Below are 25,881 nucleotides of genomic sequence, written 5' to 3'. Positions count from 1 at the left end.
TTTTAGATATTTACTGCAGCAAAACTCAACAGTTTATTGTTAACAGTCACAGTTCATTTTTGCACACATAAAAAGTCCTTGAAAAACACAAAATATGAGTAAAAATGCCAACAAACATGAGATTGTTTGAAGAGAAATTGTGGCTCCACATTGAGATTAATAAAATGAGTTACACAGAAAAACCAAAAAGTCAACAAATTTCATTTTCATTACATATAAATTTATATATAAAAACTAAACAAACTGAAACTGCTGATTTAAAGTCGGGGTTGAGGTAGAGAGCGAGGCCTGTGCCAAAAAGTGAGTTCAGCGGTTCTTAAAGTCGTCCTTCACACTGGATTAAAACCGAACCGGGACAGGAAACCGGGTGGTACTGGTGAGATTTTCATAAAAAATAAAATAAAATAAAATGCCACGTTTATCGGCTGCTATCAATAAATCAGTTGAAGTCATTTAATCCTGTAAAGTTCAACAGAAAACAAACAATATGCTAGAAAAAAAACAAAAAAAAAACAGGTGTGATAACCTGGTTGCATTCCTGCGAGCACCATTAAACTAACCCTCTGTTGACTCTACCTCAGGGGTGGCATTTAGTGTAACATTTATCATGAAAAATTTCTTATCCTGATAAAAATTTGACTCGTTGTTTTCCCGATAAATTGCAGTTAATGTTCAACGACAGCATCAATATATATCAGTAAATGTAAAAATATGATTATATGCAGTTACTGTGTGTAGATTAATAATATAAATTACAGTTCATATCACTAAATATAAGCCAGTTTCAAATGGGAATGTTTTTTCCTGGAGCAGTGAAGGCTGTAACATGCAGTCACAGCCATACAGTTACCTAAAGAAGAAAATGAGTTCTTTTTTTTAATTATAATTTTCATCAGTGTAGCACCACAAAATATCAGGATAAAGTTCTACGTCGCCCAGCCGTAGTTAGAAAACCTGAACTGGATTTCAGGTTGATCACATTTGCTATAATGAATCCAGGAGGAGTTGGTGCTGAAACTGAATCAAAAGCTGCTTCAACGAGAAAATGTGCAGACTGTATGTCACATGTGCAAAAACTGTAACATTTCATCACCACAGCCTGGCATTTTAACAGTTATGAGAGCTACTGCAGCTTTCAGATGCATTTCTATTGCTACACACCTGAATCAAAAATAGATGATTTATATGGAGATACATTGGGGCCATATTATTTGTTTAAATTTTTTTAAAGCTGAAAAAAAGAAACTTGAAACTGGGAAAATAAGTTTAAAACTACTGTTCAACTTGACAACAGAGCAACTGCACAAAATATTTCCCACTGTTGCCATGGGAACTGGAAATGTCTTTAAAACATCATGGATCATCTATGGTTACCAGTTTATCACAAACAGAGTGAGAAGTTTGAAGCTACACAAAAAAAAACTTTAAATCAAAAAAGTATATTATATATCTTTTTTCAGTTTAAAATATATTTTGCAGTTTCACATTTTTTTGTGTTCCAAATAATTTTTAGGTTTCAAAATTTTTTATTTCAAATACTTTTTGTTTTTCAGTATCAATTATTTTTCAGTTTCAAACCTTTTAGTGTCAAAATAATTTTTAAGTTTCAAAATATTGTTCAGCTTCACATATTTTTTGTTTTAATGTTATTTTCAGTTTTATTTTTGTGTCAATTATTTTTTTTTAGTGTCAAAATGTTTTTGTTTTAAAATTATTTTTCTAGCTTCAAATTCTTTTTTTGTTTCAAAAGTAATGTTTCAATTTAATTCTTTTTGCTTCCAAATAATTTTTTCCCAAAATTGTCTTTAAATCTCAAATTATGTGAACAATCTTTATGGCACCATTTGAGCTCCATAGATTACCTCCTCAACATGTCATTGAGATCTGCAGAGGCCTAATTAACACTCATTGGGTTCAGTCGTGTTAAAACATTAAAGCAGGCCGTTGGTTCTTGGGGACTGGCATTGATCAGTGTGTTAATTGCCTTCAGAATAACAGAGATTTTCCAAATTTGTCGTGTTTTTGCCTTGTTGCTGTAGTAAAAGTAGGTCAACTGGACACTGGGGTAAAACTATATGTGATAATTAATCACAGGAGTGAGCTAAACTTTGGTTTCAACTGCAATAAAAAAATGCAAAAGCCATAGATAAGACCTGGAAAAAAATATTTTTAAACACTTAGGTATAAAAAAGAAACACTAATAAGGATAAAATATCTGATTGCAGATCAAAATGGATAAAACGTCAAGCAGGAGTTAAAAATGAGCTTTTTGGTCACATGATTAATCTAAGCTCAATGATTTCTTTAACATAACTGCAGATTAAAATGTACTTTATGTTGCTGATTTATATTCTGTATAAAAAGTTAAAAACAGTGTGCGGTAAAATGCAGCATAGTGGTTTTTAACTTCTGTTTATAAACCAAATGATGTAGCAGATTGCTGGTTTTGTAGTCAGTTTGTGCTGTTGCCATGGCGATGCAAAGTCGTAAACATGTCAGTAGTGATAAAAACCTGAGTTAAACCTGAAGATGTGGAGCTAATTGTCTCATCTCACTTTGTGACACAGGCCTGTGTTCGGAGTAAAATCATCGGATCACAGCACATAAAAACAAAAAACAAACAAAAACACAAATAACTAAAAAAATAAAATATGTAGAAAGATGACCCCGGCTGCTGGCAGTCAAAGGGTTAAAGAAAGTTAAGAGACAAAGCACCAAACTGGATCTAAAAGAGAAAGAAGCCCAGAGAACCTAAACTATTAAAGCACCAATAGATAAGGCATTGGGTTTACCACTGCTGCTCCGCCTCTGGATCGCCTCACTGCTCCTATTCACATTCAAAATAATCCTTCAGCGGCGCGAATAAGTGGCGAATCACAGGAACGCTCCAGGAGCGACCCAGAACCTTCTGCCTCTGCATCCGGCTCATGTTGTTCACATCAGTGTAGTGTTTGGGGAAGCCAAAGATCCTGAAAGAACAGAAAACTTTCTTAAAAACACGATGCGAACGCCTCCTCAACTCATCTTTGCTCCCAAATAAAAGCTCAACAGTAACAACAAAAGGTTTAATCTCATCATTTATTTGTCTTGCAGAACTTGAGCCATCTTATAAAAATTACAAATAGGTAGAAAAAAATAACAGAGAAAATTGCATCTTTTTACACAGAAAAACTAGTTTGAATCAAACCTTTTTGTGTCATAACACACTGTAATCGTTCATCAAAGTTTAAAAGTTTCTAAGTTGATGCAGCTTATATTTGTTTTTTTTTTCCTCTTCATGACACTTTTTAATTTTGTATTGATACAAAGTATGGTCAGGGATATACGGTAAATGAAACACAAAGCAGGTGGAGCCTTAAAACCCTAAAACACGCCATGCTTGAGTGTTGGCACTCAAGCATGGCAGTGGTTGCATTATGGTGTGGGACCAGCAGGTGGTAAACCAACGACACTCACTGTTCCATTTCCGTGCACCACAGGTAGTCCTCCTTTCCGTTCATGGAGACAGGAAGTGGCCCCATCTTCCCTTGCCTTATGGAGTTAGACTTTGTTGTGATTGTGCGAACTTTATCAAACTGCAAGATGCAAAATCACACCGTTAAAAAAAGCACAATTCAAACTGTAATGAAAAAAATATGGAAATAAAACACATGAAACAAACATGAGGTCACCTTTGCCATCCGACCAACTTCCAAACAATCCTGCAGAGTGACTTTATCATCAAGAGAGGTAGCCAGAGGTCTGGTGGAAAGCAGACAAACTTTATTTACATTCAACTTTACAGCAGAGTTATGTTCAGCAAGGCTGCAACTAACAATTATATTAGTTATTGACTGACTTATCAATTATTCTGACGATTAATCGGATAAAAATAATGTGCACATTCTGCCTTTCTTATTCAATGCTATAAATACATGATGCACATAAACAAATGATTCAATTTCTTCTTTATATAAGAAAATAAACATTTTAGTTCCTAAAATGCAATAACATAACATTCCTTCAGCAAACACTCGATCACCGGTAGCAAATAACGGATTTTTTATCTGTTATGGAAAGAAAAGTGCTCTAAAATCTGATGTCTTATTTAGTATTGCTATTATATATTTCACAAGAAAAAGAAATGATACATCAGCAAATTATTGTTTATATGTAGGTTTTTTTCTTTTTAAATCAGAAATCTAATTTTGGGAGTTCAGTTCTGCATTTCTTATAAGGGATAACAATAAAGGATTATTTTAGTTATCAATTATTCAGACAACTAATTGATTAATTTGATAAGAAATTGGCACACTTTTCATGTCAGCCTTATTTTATATTTATGTTTATTTACATATTTTGTATTAAAATATGCAAATAAACAAATAATTCAACAACGCTTAACCATTTGCAGCAAAAAAATCCCCAAAACCTCTAACATCAATATGTGCTTTCTGCTGGACTAGGACAGCTAATGTGGTGATTAATAAGAGATTCATTTACTGAATGTGAATCAGGAAAAGTTTAAACTACGACACTTGACAAGACAAAGAAGATTTTTTCTTTTATTTTAAATGTAAAATATATATATATATATATATATAGGCTTAATTACAGCTCTAAGGGTGTTATTCTTTCAACAACTGGCCTCTTTTTTTAGTCTATATCCTCCAGTTAACGGTTAATCAGCTACTAAATTATATTTCAATCTGCAGAAACTCACACAGAGAAAAAGACATCAGTTAGAAGGATTTATTAGACTGTGTTCTTTTATGTAGCTCGGGTCCGGCCCGGCTGGAGACGTTCTTGCTGAGCATCATCAAGCGATTTGATGATCGGCTCGGGCCGGAGCTCAGGGTAGTCTTCTCCCCCGGGTCCGGACACTGGTGGTGGAGAAGAGCCTAGGAGGGAAGACGGAGGTGCTCGTCCGGGTGAAGGTGGAGATGGGGAGGAGGTGGGTCGAAGCGCAGCTGAAAAGCTGCTTTTGAAGGAACTCTTGCGAGGTGATTGGCTGGAGTGGCTGCGCTCCGGCGCTTGACTGAAGCGTGAGCGTGGTAATGGAAGAGGCCGACGAGTTGACTGGAGTCTTCCCAGCTTGAATTTACGCTTTAAGCTTCCATTTTAATAGCTTACGTTTAATAGTTTCAGCTTTAACACATAGTAAGGAAGGAACGTGATTGGATTAGAACCTACCTGCTCATCCCAGGTATGTTTCCCCAGAAGTATCGTGCTCTGTGAGCAGGGCTGACTTTCACTGCATCAACAAGCACTGGGTTGCACTGGAAACAGAGCAGAATTCCCATATTAAGGATCGACTTTTACCACAGCTGTTTTACTTCCATCATGCTGTTTAAAGGTCTTCACCTCCAGGAACCTGCAGATGTCGGTTTTGTCGTGAGCGCTCATCAAAACCACGTTCTCAAAGAGCCAGAAGAATGGACGGCTGTCTTCCTCCTTTGGCTTCAACAGGGTCAGAATGCGGTAGAACTCGAAAAACAGTCTCCCGGTGCCCTCTGCAGGAAGAAAAGGGAGCGGAAAGGAGGCAATACATAAAAATAATCAAATCTCAATAAACATAAACCCCTTAAATTAAAAAAATATTTTTTAGACATACCAAAGAGTCCTTTTCTCAGTGGGTTGACCATGGACAGGTCGTTGCATGGACTGCCTCCGATCAGGAGGTCAAAAGGACCCCATTCAGCCAGCTGAAGCATACATAGAATAACTTAAAATCAGTGTTTAGTGTAGCCTAACTTCAGTTTTAAGTGAGGGTCTCACATGTTTCCTTGTAATGGTGCGGACGTCGTTCACATATTCAATCTTCCCCTCGTGTTTAATCATCCCCACAACAATCGAGTCATCACAGATCTCAGAAGCGATGTATCTTTCGATCTTGAACCCCAAGTCTTTGAGCACCTGATATCCTGTTGCAATGTCAAAGCATTCATTATTAGCTTTAATGAATAATTTTTCTGTGTTTCCTGAACAGGTTAGGATAAGTCTGTGGACTTTAAAAAACATGTTTATTACATTTCTTAGCAAAAACATTCTTAGATGAGCTATTTTAGGGCCTCTTGTCACTTTAAATCCAAATACGCTTCTTCTGGCCACGCCCCCAACTCAGCGTTTACATGCACTTGAAAATGGCTGCAAACAGTTGAGCAATTATGCAGCCATCTTTAAAACACAAACGTATTTTCTGAATGTTAAGTCAACAAGAAAACACTTGTCTTTTCCACCAGCTATTATTCAGCGCAGACAGTGGTAAAACCAACTGACCAGACCTGCTTGGAACTCTGCCTGGGTTGCTAGGTAACGCGGTTGGGCATGACTGAGGTTGCTAGGTAACGGGGCTGGGCATGGCTGGGGTTGCTAGGTAACGGCAGAGTGCATGGAATTTGATTAAATATTCGGAAGGTTTTTGAAAAGGCTAAATTTCCAGGCACTAGAAAACATTAACTTGTTGCCAAAAACAGCTGGGTGTTTTTTTAAGTGCTTGGGGTGTTTTTAGAAGCACTTAAGACAGAAATAGAAGAATAAAAAGGTGTAGTTTCCCGTTATAATCATAAATCTGACCCTTTAAGCAATAAAAAAGACACTTTTGTGTAGCTCAAGCTCAATTATTGTGACACTAACACAGAAATTACTTTGTGTTTTCATATATAAAACATCTGTAATGAACCTACCTGTTGCAATCCCATCAAAAAGTGAGAGCACTTTGAGTGGCTTTCGTTGATCAGCAGGGATAGATGGATAAATCCTGTGAGGCTCCTGTTGTTATTAAACCAAAAGAAAACAAAAGTTTTACAGAGATAAAACTCCATTTCTTCCAACATTTATCCACAATACATTAGATCCAGTGGAGAGCTTTTAGGAAAACAAAAAAAACTTTATTATCAAAGTGACATTATATTGTAATTTCTACAATGTAGTGACAATTAAATACAAATTGCAAAAATATTCACTGCCTTCACTGCAAAAACACAACATTTTACCAATTTTTTTTGGTCTAGTTTCTGATGCAAATATCTTAGTACACATGTAATAAGACAAAACTAACTTACAAGTAACTAATTAATTAATATTAATTTAAAAAACACTAGTTCCACTGTCAGATTATTTCAGTTATTACTATAAATTAAATAATTATTTATTGTCACTGATCAGCTCATAAAGTGGTAAAACCACCTGACCAGTTCTGCTTGGAATTCTGCCTGGGTTGCTAGGTAACAGTTGAGCAATTATACTGTTACCTAGCAACCCAGGTAATGGTAGGAAACATTAAACAACAAAACACCAAAAGAAGTACATTCCTTCATTAAGTCTAAAATAATTCCTCAAAAGAAAAACAACTTGAACATAAAGAAATGAGATGTAGATGTTCAAGAGCTTTCCAGAAATATAAAATATTTGCACTTATAATTAGCCTCTTATGTTTTATAATTTAATGTCATCTCTTTATTTTATGCTGAGATCACTATGTCTTGCACAATTCTGCTTTAACTAAAGAACTTTTGTTTATCAGTCAATGTTGTCTTTATAGACAATGTTAAAAAATATTAAACCTGTAAAACTGCATTTAAAATACAATGGGTTCACTCTGGTTTTATACTGGTAGAGTAGAGAAAACAAAGATAAGCAGACCAGTGAAACCAGTTAGTCTGGAGTCCTGGGAGGGTTCAATGCTCACAGCTGACTACACCCATGCAAATATACTGGTTAGCATTTTATCTGCCACCATTCAAGAGACAATATTTTGCAATTTCAGCACAAAGACAAACTGTATGAATGTAAGATTAGAAGTTTTTACCAAAAGATGCACCATGATGTTTAACATGGCACTTACAAACTCCATGGCGCTGTTATTAGTGAATAGATCCTGAACTTTGACGCTCCAGTCTGGTCTCAGTTTGAGGTTCCCGTTGCACTGCGACGGCTCGCACATGAAGCAGCTCCAGGGGTCGATGTCTTTCAGTTTGTTGAAGGTTCCTTCAGCTACCAGGATGTCCAGGCAGTCCTTACAGAAACATCTGGTCGAATAAACAAACATGGGAGGTAAACCGACTTGTAAGAGAAGGGAGAAATGCCCTGAGGTGGATGAGACATCTTAGAGAAAACAAAACAGAAAAAATTACACTTCAGAAATCGTAATTAATCAGAACCACCAGAAGATGGGAGTTTTATTTAGATGAAAAATTAAACTGAAATAAAGACATAATGTCGCTTCCAGTGCATCTTTGCCTGTGACCTGACAGTGTGACACACATTCATGGCCTCAATATGTTCCCATAAATGACTTTTAGCTCTTGACTTTTAATATTATTATGTATACAGACAAAACACACTTTCTTTCCACAGCTTTTTACAAAGCTCTGGTGATAAGTTCCCAATGTGATTATCAAAGCAGGAAGAAGTTTTCCAGGAATAACTTTGAATCTTATTGAAATAATTGTCAACTAATTTAGTAATCAATTAATCACTAACTTGTGTATTCAAACTCAAAAAAGGTCAAATTCCTTGAAAGAAAAACCTACTTAGGCGAATAAATAAGCCAGAAATTAATATAAGTTATATATATTTTGCATTTAAGATCAAAAAAATCCTTCTTTCTCTGTAAAACTGTTCTAACCAAACATATCAAAAAGTAGTTTTAGCTCCACCTGGTTCAAATTCTGCTAAAAAAAATCTCTTATTAAGCACCATTTAATATTTACATTTATTGACTGAAACTCTATTCACCAATAATCTTATTTTGTTCCATTTATTTGCTTTCTGTGTTTGTTTCATGATATAAATTTACTAAAAACAGAGTGAAGAGCTTTGTGTTTACCTGCAGCAGCTGGCGTTCCCACACAGAATGACCTCCAGGCCCGCGCAGCAAACCGTGCAGTACGACTGGTAGCCATCTTCATCGTAACGATACAGCGTCTCTGTGAAGTTCTCCTGCAAAAAGAGACATTTCGAGGTTTCCCCCAGAAAACTTGCTAAGCCCGGTGGTTGAGTGCTACAGCAGTCATTCATCCAGCAGCCTGTCGTGTTTTTGAATTAAAAAATGTTTAACGCCGACAGGAAATTTTTAAATATCACTTGATAATTATGTGATGTTGAAAGATTGGAAGATTAATACCTGAACACCAACTATAAAGTCTTAGAAAATGCAAACATTTTAAAAAGACTTAAATAAATAAGTAATGCATAGCCTGGCAGGGGGACAAGCAAAGCCTGGTGGCCCGCCAGGCTTATAAAACACTGAGGGAAACCCTGGATCTGCTGATGAACAACATCCAGACTCCCGGCCCGGACGCATAAAGGCGGGTTGTCAGATTACCTTGCATCTCAGACAAAGACCGCCTTCAAACAGGGGATGCTTGACATCGATCTCAGATGATGCACAAGACAAGCAGAAATCTGAAATAAAACAGGGAGTTATTAAAAAAATAGAGTTTATGTCTGAGACTTTAGATCCACAAATTGCAAACTTACCTTCAATTGTTTTGCCTTTTTCTTTCACCTTTTCTTTCAGTGACTCTGTAAAGAAAATTATGAAAAGAAACCACATGTAAGAAAACAAAATTAATGTTAAATAACTATAATGCTTCCTACATGCCAAACCTCTATTGTAAGGGGCATTGGGAACTGCTGTCCTGTTTTTATAGATATATTTTCGTTTTGGTGGAGGTTGGTAGTCGGAGAAAGGAGAGTCGGTAGGATCTTGATTTGGAGAGGATTCTTCTAAATGAGAGGAAGAAAAAGAAACATTCAGGAAAAGCAGGAATGTTTTGAGACACAGATGAAGACTCTGATATTTGACACAGAGTTCTGGAGTCAATCATTTCACAGCAATGAAGCTAACCCAAAGTTGGCTTTGGTGTACAGAATTAGCACCTCTGTAAGACAAACCGTCCTGTTGTGTAGTTGCATTTATTTTCCAATACATCGCTAACTAGTTTAGCTAACAGTAGTTTTTCTAACCCTAAAGCACCAACCCTAAACATTAGCTCTGATAACACTAAAGCGCTACATCAACACAATATTTAGCAGAAGCTAATGCTAAATCGTTGATGCCCTCCGTGTCCTGACCTCCATTCCTGTTGTTATCTTTTTTATTGTTTATGGTAAAAGTCACATTCACACCTCCAAAAACCTGCAACAAAATCTCATTTTCATATTTTATTATCTATCTTAAAATTAAGCTTAAATGCTAAAGCTTTAACATTATTTTTCTTGAAAGACTAAAACCTCCCAGCACTAATTTGAGTTTGATATTATAATGTACATGTTCTATAAATGCCCTTAGATACTGCATTTATGTTTGTCTCGTTCTCTACTGTCTGTTTTATTTTGATTTTGTTTATTTCTTCTTTTAAGTTAAAAACAGAACTGCTGTGTAAACAGTCTTCACCCACTTCAAAATAAAAAGCATGAATAAAAACATAACTCTACTTGAAGAAATCTTAATCAGTCAATAACCAGAACTTCAACAGAGATATCTGGAAAAATGAGTTTTGGGGAATCTAACTGCGCTAAACGTTTTCAAGTTAGCAAAAGCGGTAAGTGAAGAGGTAAGTGAAGCAGTAAGTGAAGCGGTTAGCTCTGCGGTTAGCACATTGGCAGAAATATGACCAAATGTTTTCTCTTTGCTTAACCATCACCTCAACTGAGAACATCCCCAAAAAAACCAAACCTGAAACAAAAAGAAAACTGGTAACCTGGAATGAAGAAAGTACAGAGTGAAAAACATGCCAAAAACAACATGCAATGCTTTTATACAATAACATTGTCAATCACAAATTCATATTTTTCTCACTGTTTTCTTTCCTTTCCATCACTTATGTAAGTACCAATCAAAAATCAAGACTAGAAAATATAAATAATTTTGGTGATCCTAACTGAAACAATAGAAATTTGGTCTGGTTTGACTTCAGAAAGTGAGAAAAAAAAGTTAGAGTGTCTTCTTTTGATGTAAGTAAAACTTCTGGTTTGAACTGTACTTTATTTGCAGGCAGTGTGTGAACGCATTGGACCTGGAAGATTACAGCTCACCAGAAACTGCATCCAGGCAGCCTTTGTAACTGCAATGTTGTATATTTATGATGTAATTACGACCAGTCTGAAGTCTACAATTTGTTATGTGGTTATATTATGCTGAAAAAACTCAAGAGATTGAAATGTAGAGATTTAAGGTAGAAGAAAAAACATATTGCCCTCTATTTTACCAAGAGGCGCAAATCCCCTGGCTCCTGTAGGCAGAAATCCTTCAGAAGCCCAATCCACCATCATCTTCAGCTCTCGCTCTTTATTGCCTTCTGCCTTTGAAAAAGACTTTCCACACCGTTCAGCTGCCAGCTAGAAAACAAAAATAATATGAAAGTCAGAAATAAACATATAATGTTCACAGGAACAGATTTGTTTACAGATCCTTACAAAATCCTTCCAACTTTGTCACTCTAAATCTGTTGATTATTGCTAAATTCAACATGAATCATAACTTAAATGTAACTCTTGTTTAATAATCCTTGAAAAGTAGAGATAAAAAAGCCCAGTAGTAATACTTTGCTTTATAATAAGAGTAAATATAAGAAAAACTGCATTTCCTGTTTCAAAATAAGAGCTCACAATACAGAATTATTTATATTTTTAAGCTTTTTGATAGATTTTTTTTTTCCAATTTCAAGCTAAAAACAACTGATTTAAGACATAATTACACCATTATGCCTTACAAAAGCATATTCAGCTCTGATAAAAATGAAGAGCCCACTGCGCTGAACCCCACTGAAAACCTCCTGGTTATTTCACCAAATCTTGATCTCTGAACTCTTCCAGAGTTTAAACATCAGTATTATTGTTTCTAAATGAATATCAACTTGTTTTCTTTGCTTTATTTGAGGTCTGAAAGCACTGCATCTTTTAAATTATTTTGAACATTTCTCATTTCTGCAAATAAATACTAAATTTTTGTTTGGAATTTCACAGACATACTGTCAGAAGTTTATAGAATAAAAGAACCACATATAAAAAGTTAAATCAGAGAAACTCATCTTTAGTGGTGTCTTGATTTTTTTCCAGAGCTGTATATTTCTTGTAATGTAAAATGTAATGCTTATTGTTTATTTCACAGTTGGTGACTGTGTTTTTCTTGAACTGCCTTGTTGCTGAATGAAATGTGCTATAAAAATAAACTTGACTTTCCTGACAAAACAAAACTAAGCAGACCATATTTATGAAGATGAAAGCAAATCAAAGATGGCGGAAACACATTTTGCTGCAGGTCATTTGGTTTATATCTCCACCAGCTTTAAATATCCAGAGACTCAACTAATTTTTCTACTCTTCTTGAGAAAACAGCTCAAGCTCAGTCGGATTTTATGGAAAGCAATTGCCAAAAACAATTATTGCCATAGATTTTTATGGCTATTCACTGATCTACACCACTGTAAATTTGGTTGTGTGTTTAGGTTCATGGTCCTGCTGGAAGGTTAACGTTTGGTTCAATCTCAAGTCCTTTCCTTAAACTTTAAAACTACGCACAATTTTGTGTGAGCTGTTTTGAGCCATGGTAAAGTTTTATGTTGTGAGTAAATAATGTAAAGGGAAGGAATGCAGATAAGAGCTAACAGACACAATAAACACTCAGGACAGTGGAAACATTCCCTCACCATGCTGGCTGCGGGTAGCAACATGTTTGTTCTGATTACCTCACAGATTTGGTAGATGGCGTCCTTATAGACTGGCAGACTGGCAAAGGAGTTTTTGCAGAAGCACAAAGTGAAGAAACTAAATGGCTTCAGCCTTTCTGTGCTGACCTGCAATAGAAACCCGACACTCACTCACAAATAAATATTAAAAATTAAAACCGGTTGACCAGAGCAACAGATTTTACCTCTGAAAACATCCCATCGCCGAACCACTCCACCCTGCGCATGCCTGGAGGAGCGTGCTTGGATTTCCACGGCCCCACCAGTCCAGGCCACATGGACATCCCAGTTAGTTTCCCCCACACCAGTTCCCCCACAGAGAATCCTTTCCCATCCTGCAGAAAAACAGAAGTAAGGAAAAACAAGACAGAGACATTTCATAAGACCTGTAAGGTCTGTAAGTCAGACCAACCATACTGTCAGAAATGGATCATTACCTGGTATTGACCTTTGGATGGAGTGCTTTTACTGAACGGTGAGATTCCTTCCAGCTTAAAGAAATATCAGAGGTCAAATTATTACAACTAACTTGAAAAAAAGTGTAATTTTTCTATGGTAGAAATAAGTCAGGAGTGTTGAACTCAGTTTCATTTTGAGCCACATCAAATATCTGAATGGTCTTAAAGGGCCGGTTGTGCCAGAATGTATTGATAAAACCCACTGAACTGTTAAAATATCTATGAATAGCTATTGGTTTCTGAATTCAATAAGTGTTGCTTGAAAGTTAAATAATTTTAAACATATTTTCTCACTGATCAGTTCATCCAGGATTTTGGTTGTTTTCGTGTTTGGGGATTTTTTGCAATCAAAATCACAGATTTTGTGGCGCTAATTTAGGAATATCTGTAAGAAATTTTAACGCCATTTGCGCCAATGTATGATGTTTTTATTAATCGCCATATTTGTCTATTTGGATTATAACTTGACATCAAGTAAAGCTAAGGCAGCAGTCAATCAAACCAATGTTTTTGGTAAATTTTGAGAAAAAATTTGGAGTAAAAATCTGAAAAAATGTAGAGATTTGTTGATTTTGTGTGAATTTTGGCCTCCAGGCTCTGAGTTTCTCCAGTTTTGTTCACAAAAAGCATTTACATTTTTATATTGAATGTCTGCAATGATTACTCAGACCCTCCAGGATGTTGTGATGTTTTTTGTGAATGTTGCAACCTAAAATCACAGATTTTGCAGTAATTTTTTTCAAAAAGTTGCGATTTTTAAGCCTTAACATAATCTTGGAAAAAAGTTGAAATTGTTGAACATCACCTTCCCAAGACGGACTTTAACATAATTAATACTACAGACGCAACAATCCAATATTTTCTGTATCGGTGCCAATATTGAAAAAAACTGAGTGACAATATGGCCGATCCATAAGGGCAGATCTATTCCGTCTAATTCTATGCTTTGTGCTCTGAGCTTTAATATTTATTTCACATTTTATTTAAAATTCCAAATTACACCGACTGAACAAATTAAGATTATAACAGTTCCTGGAATAAATAGCTCTGCATGTTACAAACAGGTATACCTACCTCTTCGTCTATGGAGTCTGCACCACTTTTGCGGCCTTTAAGTAGGCCAATGGGTTTGGACCAGGTACCAACACCAGCCTGAAAGACTTTTCGGGCCTGAGGTTTCTGGCGTAAGCTGCTCTCCCAGCCGTGACCTCCCCTCCAGACTCCCTGAGACAAAACACACTCTCATTTCTTATCCAAATGCCAAACAAAACAGGGATGTCTTGATGTAGGACAACCAAACACTGATCAAGAAAGTCAGGCAAGAGGTTTAAAAACTGGATCACTGAGGGGAGATTCAGATGTTTCTCAGGTCCAACAGCAGAGTTCAGATTTGCATTTGTGATCTATCATCTAATCTAATTCAGAAAGGATGCAAATAATGAACATATATTACCTCATGAGAGCCGTTCATGAAGCCATCACAATCTAAAGAAACACAAGGTGCTTTATTACTGATGGCATCAGACACTATCAGTGCTTACTGTTTAAAGTTTGAAGACTAGCAAGATTTTTTAAATTTTATCAATAAAAATGTATTTATACAGCTATTCACAGCTAATAAAAGAATTTATTTTTACCGTTTATCTTGATAAGGCGGACTTCACAAGGCTTCAAATCGAAGCCATTCAAAGCTGGAAAAGCAAATCAAGAGTTAAAATATGACAGAATGTGATTCTAAAACATAAATCATAAGGTAATGACAGAAATGTGATGCGATTCTAGGGATGCGAAGAATCAACTTACAATTAATTGTTGATTAATGGTGTATGAGACTAAAATGATCTGCAATCAATTAACTAATAACGTTGCTTAGATGTCATTAGTCTCTAAGCGGACATTGTGCTTAGTTTTGTAGTAAAGATAATTTTATTTAAACAGCACATTTTCAGCAACAAGGCAATTCAAAGTGCTCTCAATCTAGTGTACTGCCTGCTAAAAGTGTGGCCACCTTCCAGCAGAAGGCGCTGCTGGTCATCCTTAAGAGACACCAACTAATACAGAAACAAAACTGGCGGGGCCATACCAGAACGGGAAAAAGAAACAATCCCAACAGAGTTTTGTTCGGGTTGCAAAATGCACTTTATGTGTTTTTGTTTTGAAATCATTCTTAAATTTAGCAACCTCAGAGGTTCCTGTCTTATTATACTTTAGAAATATGTCTAAGTTTAATGTGGGAAAACCACATTTTTATCCAGTCAGTATTTAATACAGCTGACACAAAATAATGTTAAGATTTTAAAAAATGTTTAAAGTCAGTATATTATGAACGTTTTTTCTTAAAAGACAGTCGACCATCTTGACACAAGAGAAAATTCACGTTTTTCAGAAAATGACCACTTATCAATGAATCATTAGTCAATCGATAAGATCAATCAACTTTAGATTAACTCATTAATCGATAACTTGCATCCCTAGTTATCTGCTTTGTGGAGGATTGCTTTGTACCGGCGGCGTAAAGGTGGAGGTCTGTTTTGCTGCCATTAGTGAGAACACGGTCAGGAATGACCTCACATTCGCTTTCAGTGACGGTATCACTCTCAGAAAACGGTGCAGCATCATTGTTGTCTAAAGCCTGAAGGAAAGAAGACAATATCAGTTATTTAGTTGAGGCTGCAGTTTTTAATATATTTGTTAAAACTGTCACCATGTCGAGACAGTTCACTTTCGTCACTTTCCAATTTTTCAAATTTTTTGCCAAAAGTGATCTTTTACAACAGAAGTTTTAGGCAAAAAAAAAAAAAATCACTTTTAGCCCAAAAAATTATCCTAAGGTTATTATCAAACCAAAAACAACCAATCAGAGCCAAGAGGCAGGTCTGAGCGCTGTCAATCAATCTAACGTACTCCCTGCTAAATGTGACAATGGTAGAGAAACAAGTTAACATTACAGGAAAACAATTTATCCGCTGTCATCAGTGGCTATGCTAACTAGACTTAGCATTCATGTACTAGCTGTAGCGTAGTAGAGAGCAAGGGGGTGAGATGAGCGATACACTGAGGGTGATTGACAGCACTAGGACCCTCCCCCTGGCTCTAACTGGTGGTTTCTAGTTACCACTGATTATCTGCCTCATATAATAGTTTTATGACATGATGGAAGTTTAAACCAATATGTGAAAAATATATATATATTTTTTATAAAAGTTACAAACTGCAGCTTTAAATGTAAAAGTTACAATATTTTAAGGAAGTTTGTTAGAATACCTGGGATAAAACATGTTCAGCATCCAGTGGAGGACATGGGAATGACAGCAGGGTCAGAACCAGCTTCCTGAACACTGAGGTGGGCTTTGTGCCTTCAAGTACCCTCGCCCAGTGATTCTCCAGTGTGTCTCCATTCTCTCCCTGGTCACTCCTCTCCTCCTCCGCCTGCTGATACTCGCTGAACTCCTGTTTGAGTTGCCTGACCTCCTCAGGGGAGCTGCACATTCCCAGCTTCCTCCCAAGATCCTCCACAGCTACATCGGTAACCTTCAGGCTGTTGTCCGGGTTTAGCAGCTGAGCAACGTTTCTTAGCACAGTGTCGCTTAAAGGCAACTCCTCTGCGATGCAACATGTTGCTGCAACATAAAACAGCAGCAGCTCTTCTTGCAGCTGTGGCAACACCTCCGCAGCCTCCTCTGTTTTTAGGAAATCTTCCACGCCTTTCCCGCCCAGATTGAGGTTTGGGCCTGAGAGGTGGTGCTTCTTGTTTCTCAGGATTTGAGCATCGTGTTTGTTGAGGTAGCGAGCAGCGGCCTTGGGCTGAAGGAAGCGAGACGCGTACGTGCTAAGCAACATGCTGGCTTCTTCCAGGATGAGTGGCATCTTAGCCCAGGACGACTCCTGAATTTGCTTTTGAAATTTTTCCAGAGGCTTTAATGCGTGATCCAGCGACATAAACATCGCCTTGACTTTGGGATCCTTCAGCTGGGAACACAATGACTTGGCTTTTTCATCATCCTCAGGGCAGGAGCTGAAGTAAAGAATCAAATCGCCCCATATTTCTGTCAATTTGGTGACCAGCTGGTGAAATCTAAGGCAGCTGATGCTGAGGTAAAATGGCTTGCTGTTTTTAGTGATATCTGATCCAAAGAGAGCCTTGAGGTTGTCGTTTTTCGTAGAGCAAGAGGAGTAGTGTGCATACAAGTCGACCAGCAGCTCCAGGATTTGACCGGGGAGCTCCGGAACCCCAGCGTGATACGCAGCATCAGCAATGGCGTACAGGCCTCCTAAGGCTATTATGTTCGGGTTCAGCTCCCTGAGATGTGAGCAGATTTGCTCCGAAGCTTCGCCGTCACCGGGGTAACAAACAGCGAGGTTATCAGTGGAAAGCTGGAGTCTTTTCAAGGCCTGCACCACCGCCGCTGCAGTTTGGTCTCCGGCTCCGTCCGCCGACTCAACGGCGTCCAGAAGACGGATGCGGTAACCAGAGGATTCAGAGTCGAAAAAGCCCAACAGAACGACGGCGACAGTGTTGTCGTTTCCAGCTGCCAGTGCGTCGTAAACATAAACACAGTAAGGAGTGCGGTTGCTAACAGCGACGAGGTCTTTGGGGTACTTCGACCCCAGTCTGCAGCGTGCAAAATGTCTGGAGACCTGCTCGCCTTTAGCAGACCCGGTGTAGCAGCGGTTGAAAATGAAGCGGATAGCCGCGTCGCTGCAGGGGAATCGCTTGGCGGCTTCGGTTTTGTTTTGACAGATTTGGAAATCCTTCGCCTTTTGTTGGTGTTTGTTTGTTTCCATGTGCCGCTGCAGCTCAACGGCACCCTTCCTGTATGAAGCCAGGTCGGTGTGGCAGATGGAGCAGTAGGTGTGCTGCTCCCCCAGGGAGCTGGGATCGGCCCAATCGTATTCCTCCTTCCACTTTTCAATATACGGAAAAGTTTTAGTTGTCCTCGCAGTGCCGTTTGTTTCAACGTCAGAGTTCCCTGAAAAGACAGAAAAAATTGGTTATACTGAAGAGGATGAGGGCAACTGAAAAAAATGTATTCTGACTTTGTTTTCTTCAAATTTTGGCTTTTTCCTCAGAATTCTGACTTTGTGCTCAGAATTCAGAATTTAATCTCAGAATTCTGACTTTTTCTCAGAATTCTGAATTTAATTTCAGAAATCAGACTTTAATTTCGGATTTTGACCATTTTCATAGAATTCTCACTTTGTTTCAGAATTCTAATTCTAATCACAGAATTCTGACTTTCATCTCAGAATTTAGATTGTTTCTCAGAATTTTGACTATTTTCATAGAATTATCACCTTGTTTCAGAATTCTAATTCTAATCGCTGAATTTTGACTTTATTCTAAGAATTCTGACTTTAGTCTCAGAATTTTTACCATTTTCTCAGAATTTTAACTTTTTTTTTCTCAGAATTTTTTTAATGGTTTATTCAAATCTACCAAATGAATTTGAGAAAAGTTTTCAGAGTGGATCAAATCCAAGTTTACAAATCATATAACAGAGATGAAAGTGTGATTTTTTTTCCCCCCCAATAACATAATGAACATACAGCTAAGAATATGTATTGTTTATTTGGATGTTGACATAGATTGACACAGAATTAGAATTCTGAGTTTAAATTATGAGAAAAAATCAGGAACATTTTTTGGTTGCCCTAATCGTCTCCTGTAAATTAAAGCCAACTAAACCCTTTTTCTTTTATTACATGGAGGAAAAAAGTGAAAAATGGGTACCTGAAGATGGTGAAACTGGAGTTATCTCCACGCTGTTACAAATTGTTTCTTTCACAGGAGTAGATTCTTTATTTTTTGTATTTTCTGTGTAAAAAAGTTTTAACCACTTCATGAACTCATAGCAGGTTTTGAAATCTCCCTCTACGAGCCCATCAACTGGGATGGTCTGTAACAAAACAAAAAGACAGGAGAGAATTTAAAGACATTTTACAGAATCTCCTACAATCATTTATGCCCCTCAAACTTTTCACACTTTTTTATATTTAAACCACCAGCATCACTTCATTTAGTATTGTACATTTTCCAGATTTTTATTTGTGAATAAAAATTATTTATTTTTCTTTTCCATTTTTAATTGTGTTACTTTGTTTCTATAACATAAAATCTCAATAAAATATAACAAGGTTCCTGGTTGTAATGAAAAGAAAAAGGGAAAATGTAACTTTTTCAAAGAATTGTTTGTTGTGAATACACTTTTACATAAATGAGCAACTAAATTAGACCTCCATATTAAAAATGTCAGCATATTCCTTGAGAGCAGCAGTACTTTTTCCTCATGAAAAGAGAATTTTGTTAATGCAAACACAGATTTGTACCTTTTTAACACCCTTCTGGTTGAAGGCGTCCTGAAGAAGACTGAAATTGTGCCTAAAGTCTTCTTTACTTTGTGCATCAAACTTCACCTTAGCCATGTCAATGGAGCCAGGAAAAGTGCAGTCCATCATCTGACACTGGCATGCACCTGTTGAACCACACAGACAAATTTACAAGCCATGACAAGAAGGCAAGAAGGGATTTGCAAGAATGAAATGCAAATCATGGTGGAAAAGGAGCGTGTTAGTATTGTGTAAACCAGTTTTCTAAAATTGGTTCAAAACAAAAGCCTTTTGGTTCTTGTATTGCTTTAAGACAGGCAGCAGCAGCAGAGCCACGGTTTGTACTAGTATTTATCTTTTTTGTTCAACTTCAGTCTTTGATATTCACTTTGCAATCACAAACTAAGATAATTCACATTAAAATGACCCCTCATGAGATGCAAACTCAAAATAAACCAATTATTTGGTTGTAGACCTCAGTATCCAAATATGTCTGGAGACTGAAGGTTTCAATCTATTAAACCAACTTTTAAACAAACTCATGAATTGGCCTGAGGGTTTGTTATGTGAAATAACTTCCCTATGTAGTTTAGAGAAACAATGTTGCACAAAATTTCTGTTATGAAGTGTGTAGTATGAACATCCTCAGTGCTTAAATACATTACAGGGTGTTCAAAATGTTTTATTTTATAATTCTATTTTACATCACTAAAGCTCTGAGTTATTTTACTATACATTCGATCAGGTTTCCTCTTTGTTTTGATATTACCTGTTGATTTATTTGAATGGTAAAAATCTTTCAGTTAATTGTCTGTGAACAAGCTGCTATTCTGCTTTATAAACTCAGTGCATTGCTTTAAATATTGCAATAACAATTGTTTAATCTGTGCAAGTCTCTCTTCACATAACACAAACAGGAAGCTGCAAGATCCAATACAGTTTCTCTCCTATTGTGAACATTTTCATTATGGGTGAAAAAAACCCCAATAGATTTTTAGGTGAAACATAAAAATCAATTTTTTTGTTTTACCTAACAAAACAATACGTAAAACAATTGTGTGTGAATTGTGTGTTGAGAAAATACTACACATAGCCACAAAAAAAGTGTTTTGCAAATAAAAACAAGCCACGACTGTTAAAATTTGAAGAACATTGCTTGCTAGGAGCAACAACAACTAACAGGTATTGGGAGCTGAAAGTGAGGGACTCTAATCTGATAAGGTAAGTCAGACAATTCATTGAATTATCTCCTCAGAACCAAGTTCTTGCTAATGATGCACATTTAACGCGTGCAGAGCGCCAGAGCTCAAGGACGCCTTCACTGTGTGATAAAAGTAGGCTAAATGAATATGATGAGCATGAAATAACCAGTTCATCGGCTGTAATCAATCACCTGTTCCCATCTCTTGCACATTTTTGAAGTCTGTCTTGAGCAGCCTGTTGATCCACGACACCACATAGAAACGGCTCGACTTATCACGGGTGGAGATGGGGGTCACAACTGGAGAACCTGCCATGTTGTGTGTCTCTATAAAAAAAAGAAGAAATAAACATGTATAAATTTAATTAATCTGAAGGTAGCATTTACGAAAGGTAGTCACTAGAGATGTGCCGATCAGGTTTTTTCCTGCCGATACCGATACCGATCACCCATGAGGGCTGATCGCCGATACCGATCACCGATACCGATCACATAATTATTATTATGGTTTTTTTTTTATCATAAACACTACCGGTTACATTATGTGGAAAAAGGAACCATGAATTCACCTTAATTTAGATAAAAACTTTTTATTCCAATTAGAAAACTAAACAAAACAGGCATTCTGCAAATTGTATTGCTATCTGTAATACTATCTTTAACAGACTGATAACATATGAAGGCTCTGAAGAGGCTAAATAATGCAAAGAGCCAAATAAAACCTCTCAACATTGCCAAAAAAATTCAAGTATAAAACTTAGCATTCAAATGCAAATACAGGTTCCATTACAATAAACAATCCTGAGTTACTGAATGAAAACTTCCTGATAGCATGGCGGCTAGCTGATTACTGCTAGTTCTGAGTGGCTGTTTCTGACTGAGCGGAGTAATTATGCAGAGCAGGGAGGAGATCGATTATTTTTTCAGAGATTATCCGTCTCATGTTAGGACAGTGAAAGTTTTAATACGTATGTAAAATGTATTTTTTTAGGTTAGATGCTGCAGCTTTAAGCAGAGGTTCGGTGTGAGAGTCACTACCAGGTGGAGCAGAAGCAGCGCTCAGTCTGTGAAATATTACTACCTGTAGCGCGTAGCAGCGGTTCAACAGCGAGAGCAGAACCAGCGTCTTACATCGCAGCTCGAAGACTTAAATAATTTTGGGGATTATTTGTTTAGCTTTCTGACCGTCATGCTAATCCGGGTGAGTGTTTGTAGCTGTGTGCTTCTTTACCTGCTATCTGATCCTCCATATGTCTTTTTTACTGCAGTGAGCCTCGAAGTAGGCAAACTCCGTCAAGTATGGCATTGTTTTTATGTCGTATTAGTTTCGTTGTGTTGATGCATTTTGACGTGCTTCAATTTTCCGCCGCAACACGCAAACTTCCCCAGTCATTCAGTGCGTTATAGTTACACATCGCTTAGAATTTGTTGCTGCGCGTTTACGCAGTGTGAAGGAAAGAGGAGACCAGCTGCACAGGCAGGCTGAGAAATGAGCTGCAGGTGATCGGTATCGGCAACAAGAGCCAATGATTGCTGATCACTGATCATGCACTTTTTCACGAAAATCGGCCCGATTATGATCGGTGACCGATTGATCGGCACACCTCTAGTAGTCACAGATCTGCAATAATTGGCTTAATTAAGGGTTTGGATCTTAAGGTTGTGATGTTACACGAGTTAACACACTGAATTTATTATGCCTTAGTATGTTGAAAAACAACAAACCATTTAGAAATAGTGCAGTTTTATTAGTGGTGCCATTGTTTTTTTTTGATGCCTGCGTTTATGTTATTACCGTATTTTCTGCACTATAAGGTGCACCTAAAAACCTTCAATTTCCTCAAAAGCCGACAGTGCGCCTTATAATCCGGTGCGGGGGAAGAGAGACAGAGACTGCAGCGGCAGCATGTCGGTTGGTCTGTGTTACCCAGAAAGCAGTTGGGCACAATATCGCAACACCAACACCGTGAGTGAAACAACGACTGTCGCAGCCAACTATATGAGGTACTCAGGGACTTCTTTACAATGTGGATGTGTAATAATAGAGTACGGAACAAATTGGCAACCCAAACTGAAGCGTCTATTCTATGTGCCTTATAATGCGGAAAATACGGTAAGTATCAAGTGTCCAAGACTTTGTTCTAACTAATAATAGGCTTATCCCTTTGAGTTTCTGACAGAACCGTTTAGTAGGGCATGACAACGATATGTGAAATATTAATATCACAAAGAAAATATCAAGTGAAATAAAGGTGGGTGAATTCCAACTTTTATTAACATGAATTTAACACAAATAACATTGCTCAACTCGCTAAAGTTCGCAGTTTGATGGAAGTACAGATGAGAAAGAAGAAAGTAGGAATATATCCCAACTGAGAATCATCGCAATATGTACTAGGGATTTTAAAACATATCAGTATCAGTGCAATAAGTAAAACTTTGCCGACAAACAATGTTTATTTCTATTTTGTTGCTGTTTATGTTTGTGTTTCAGGAGAACAGTGTGTTAGTCATGTGACGGTGAGGTCGCTCAAGATTATGGAGAGTTTAACTGGAGAAGCAATGACAGCAGTGAGACTAAAAGAGTAGGGAGTACATTTAATACCGTTAACTGCAATATTAATATTGAATATTGGTACCAGCCCAAATTTTTGCATTGGTGCATCACTAATATTTACCAATATCATCACCATCACAAGACTTTCTGATAGTCCTACGTTTTTAATGAAACAGAATTTTACTACATGAAACAATAAAACAGGAAATTCAGGCAGCTGTTACAGACCTGTTACTACCTTATTTGGTTGCTTCGACACCACTTGTCGCTTTGGTTCTTCCAGAAAACAGACCAATTTAGCAGAAAAGTGTTTTAGGATTTTGTAGAAGAGGCTTTGCACAAAAAAGAGTTTTAACACCAAAACTTCATGTAAACAGACGTCCCTGTTTTTTGCAAATAGACAAAAATAATGCTAATATCAGTATTGCCTTCTTTTGGACTGGCTTGAATTTTCTGTTTTTAGCTACCTTGCTTTCATTTACTGTCAGAAAAGACTTGATCTACAATATTTTTAGTTAAGATAAACATAAAAATAAAAAACAAGCGTAACTAAGTAAAGAGAAAAAGCGTCACTTTTGGCATTTTTATCACACATGGTTGCTACAAGTAGTCACACGCAGGCTTGGCTGGTGTTCGCTCTGCTCTCTCCGTGACTGATGTCTGAGGAGGGGGTTGGTGGGTGGAACAAGGCCTAATCTCCTTTTGTCAGAATGACTGCAGGACAAAAGCTGAGATTTCTTCAGTCAAATCAAATGTTACCATCTGGTATTGCGGTTTAGTCGTATCTAGATCTTCCAGTTTGTACACGGAAGGAAACCACAATATGTTTTATCGGAATCCTGCGGGACACGAGTCATGATGCTGCGGGATATGCCTCCTCTCAGCCCCCTCTACCATCTCCTCAATGCATAGAAAGCATGCATGAAGTCTCGCGTTATCTTTCTTGCCGCGAACTTCTTCACGACACACAACTTTTACTACCACGAAAACACGAGTTATGGGGGTCCCGTTCAATTAAAGATCCTACAATTTTGACAACAACACACAAAGAAAACAATTATGAGCGCAATAGTGACAACCACGCCAATATATATTGAATGTTGTCTCTTCTGGTTCAGTTTCCACCTTTGTAATAGCGACACATTTCGCAGTGGAGCACTTAACAATTCGTGTTTCCGTGTAAAGAAAGCGATGTTTATCTTTTCATAAATTATTGCGTCGTAGACAGGGACACATTTTACAACCAGGCAGCTTTTTTATTGACGTGCACGCTGATACGGAACGCAAACGCGACTTTTCCCACTAACTTGCTTTTGTAAACTAAATAGGACTGACTTGTAGTTACCCCTAAGAATTCAAACCTTTCGCGGCTTTCACTGCTGGTTACGCCGGTCTTTGTTGGTGTTGCCTGCAGACAACCACAAAAAGCCACAACAAAGAAATGCATTCATTGGAGGGTAAAAAAAAAGTATTCTACACGAAAATTAAACAAAAACGGCTTGCTTTGATATTATACTGTGGTTATATGATGGCAGACTTACCACAGCCGCTTCCCTGTAGGTACAAGACGGTCCTCCTCCCTTTACTCCGTCATAAAGAGGATTCAGTACACTGCCTGCTGACGTCCACACAACCCCGGGATGGTCTTTTGGATGATCCAATAGAATGTTAGTTTAAAAAAAAAAAAAAAAAAGGTTGTCTCCGCAGCCCACACCCTTATAATTGCTCTGTAATAGTCTTCACACAAATGCCGAATAAGGGAAAACACTCCAATGGACAATAAAGTTAACTCGTCCGTTTAATTCTTAGCATAATAATGTTTTTTTAAAGCTACTTCTGTCGAAAATAATGTTTTACCTATATATTATATCATTAAACTTTTGAATGTCGAAAACTAAAAAACAAAATCGGTTTGGTGTATTGGCATACTAAGTAAATTCATTTCAACCTTACACAATAATATCCATAACCCGATATGCGTCGCCGTGAGGCTAATTTGTGGTTACGGAAGAGTTAGCATGTTACACTCACAAATGAGATAAACTCGGCCGCTCTGTTGTTTGCTTTTCGGGTCTGTTTGGTTTAGACGTTATTCGTAATAAATGTGTTTTACGGAAAAAGCGTATCCAAAAGAAGCCCTGCACAGAACAAACACTACCGAAAGCAAACATTGCAAACCTAAATGCTGCCATTGATTATTTCCATACGTCCAAAACAAAATCTGATAACTCTGCCCTTGTGTGCCATTTACATCGTACGCAATTCCAACCATTGCGTACGATGAGCATGACAGGAGAATACATAGTGTATCTAAATTATTTATCCCAGGGGAGATAAACCGCTCTAACAAGGATACAGCTGCTTTACGTTTCCGGTGTTCATGGTTTAAAATTTCGGCCGTTAGAACTTTCCTTTCTGCCGCGGCCATTTTGTGATGTGGCCACAGCACACCAGACGCCATTACATGTTCAGCAAGACTGACACCTGGGGAGAGTTATAAGAAATCATAATAATAAACAAACAAGCGAAAAATTGTTTATCACTGAATGTTGGTACTTTTAGGTTAGTCTCAAGTGTATGTCACATTTGTACAGAAATTCAATATTACAGAGCAGAGGTGGGGACTCGAGTCACATGACTTGGACTCGAGTCAGACTCGAGTAA

The 25,881-nt window shown here is 37.3% G+C and overlaps 1 protein-coding gene across 5 annotated transcripts; it reads right to left on the bottom strand.

Annotated features, from left to right (window-relative positions):
• Window positions 1-25,798, bottom strand: dnmt3ba (DNA (cytosine-5-)-methyltransferase 3 beta, duplicate a). Of its 5 annotated transcripts, XM_008414401.3 has the most exons (27): window positions 24,759-25,746; window positions 24,563-24,625; window positions 20,853-20,987; window positions 19,460-19,605; window positions 18,864-19,029; window positions 16,397-18,102; window positions 15,638-15,764; window positions 14,770-14,823; window positions 14,586-14,617; window positions 14,207-14,356; window positions 13,112-13,165; window positions 12,860-13,009; window positions 12,675-12,782; window positions 11,196-11,325; window positions 9,592-9,711; window positions 9,463-9,507; window positions 9,308-9,387; window positions 8,810-8,922; window positions 7,826-8,009; window positions 6,666-6,750; window positions 5,758-5,903; window positions 5,594-5,684; window positions 5,344-5,492; window positions 5,173-5,258; window positions 3,672-3,741; window positions 3,457-3,575; window positions 1-2,969 (listed from the first exon to the last, which is right to left on the bottom strand). In XM_008414401.3, the coding sequence occupies exons 3-27, from the start codon at window positions 20,974-20,976 to the stop codon at window positions 2,828-2,830; spliced, it is 4,377 nt and encodes a 1,458-aa protein (XP_008412623.3). In that variant the 5' UTR covers window positions 20,977-20,987; window positions 24,563-24,625; window positions 24,759-25,746; the 3' UTR covers window positions 1-2,827. The 5 variants fall into 5 exon arrangements, with proteins under 5 accessions (XP_008412623.3, XP_081465340.1, XP_081465341.1 ...); XM_081609214.1 differs by lacking the exons at window positions 1-2,969; window positions 3,457-3,575; window positions 3,672-3,741 and adding an exon at window positions 4,718-5,092 and having other exon boundaries at window positions 24,759-25,798; XM_081609215.1 differs by lacking the exons at window positions 1-2,969; window positions 3,457-3,575; window positions 3,672-3,741 and adding an exon at window positions 4,718-5,092 and having other exon boundaries at window positions 24,579-24,625; window positions 24,759-25,798.
• Window positions 25,799-25,881: the final 83 nt, after the last annotated feature.

This window comes from Poecilia reticulata, chromosome 7 (assembly GCF_904066995.2).
Source record: "Poecilia reticulata chromosome 7, P_reticulata-male-v2, whole genome shotgun sequence".
Lineage (NCBI taxonomy): Eukaryota > Metazoa > Chordata > Actinopteri > Cyprinodontiformes > Poeciliidae > Poecilia > Poecilia reticulata.
The sequence above is the reverse complement of the archived record's forward strand: the minus strand, read 5'-3'. Positions and strand labels throughout refer to the sequence as shown.

What these genes read in the sequence shown, in the direction of transcription:
- dnmt3ba (XM_081609214.1), bottom strand. Translation starts at nt 20,976, where the DNA reads ATGGCAGGTTCTCCAGTTGTGACCCCCATCTCCACCCGTGATAAGTCG. An exon ending in TGTGCAAGAGATGGGAACAG is followed by an intron (nt 19,606 to 20,852) that starts GTGATTGATTAC and finishes GTGGTTCAACAG; the next exon opens with GTGCATGCCAGTGTCAGATG. An exon ending in CCGCCTTATCAAGATAAACG is followed by an intron (nt 14,618 to 14,769) that starts GTAAAAATAAAT and finishes GTGTTTCTTTAG; the next exon opens with ATTGTGATGGCTTCATGAAC.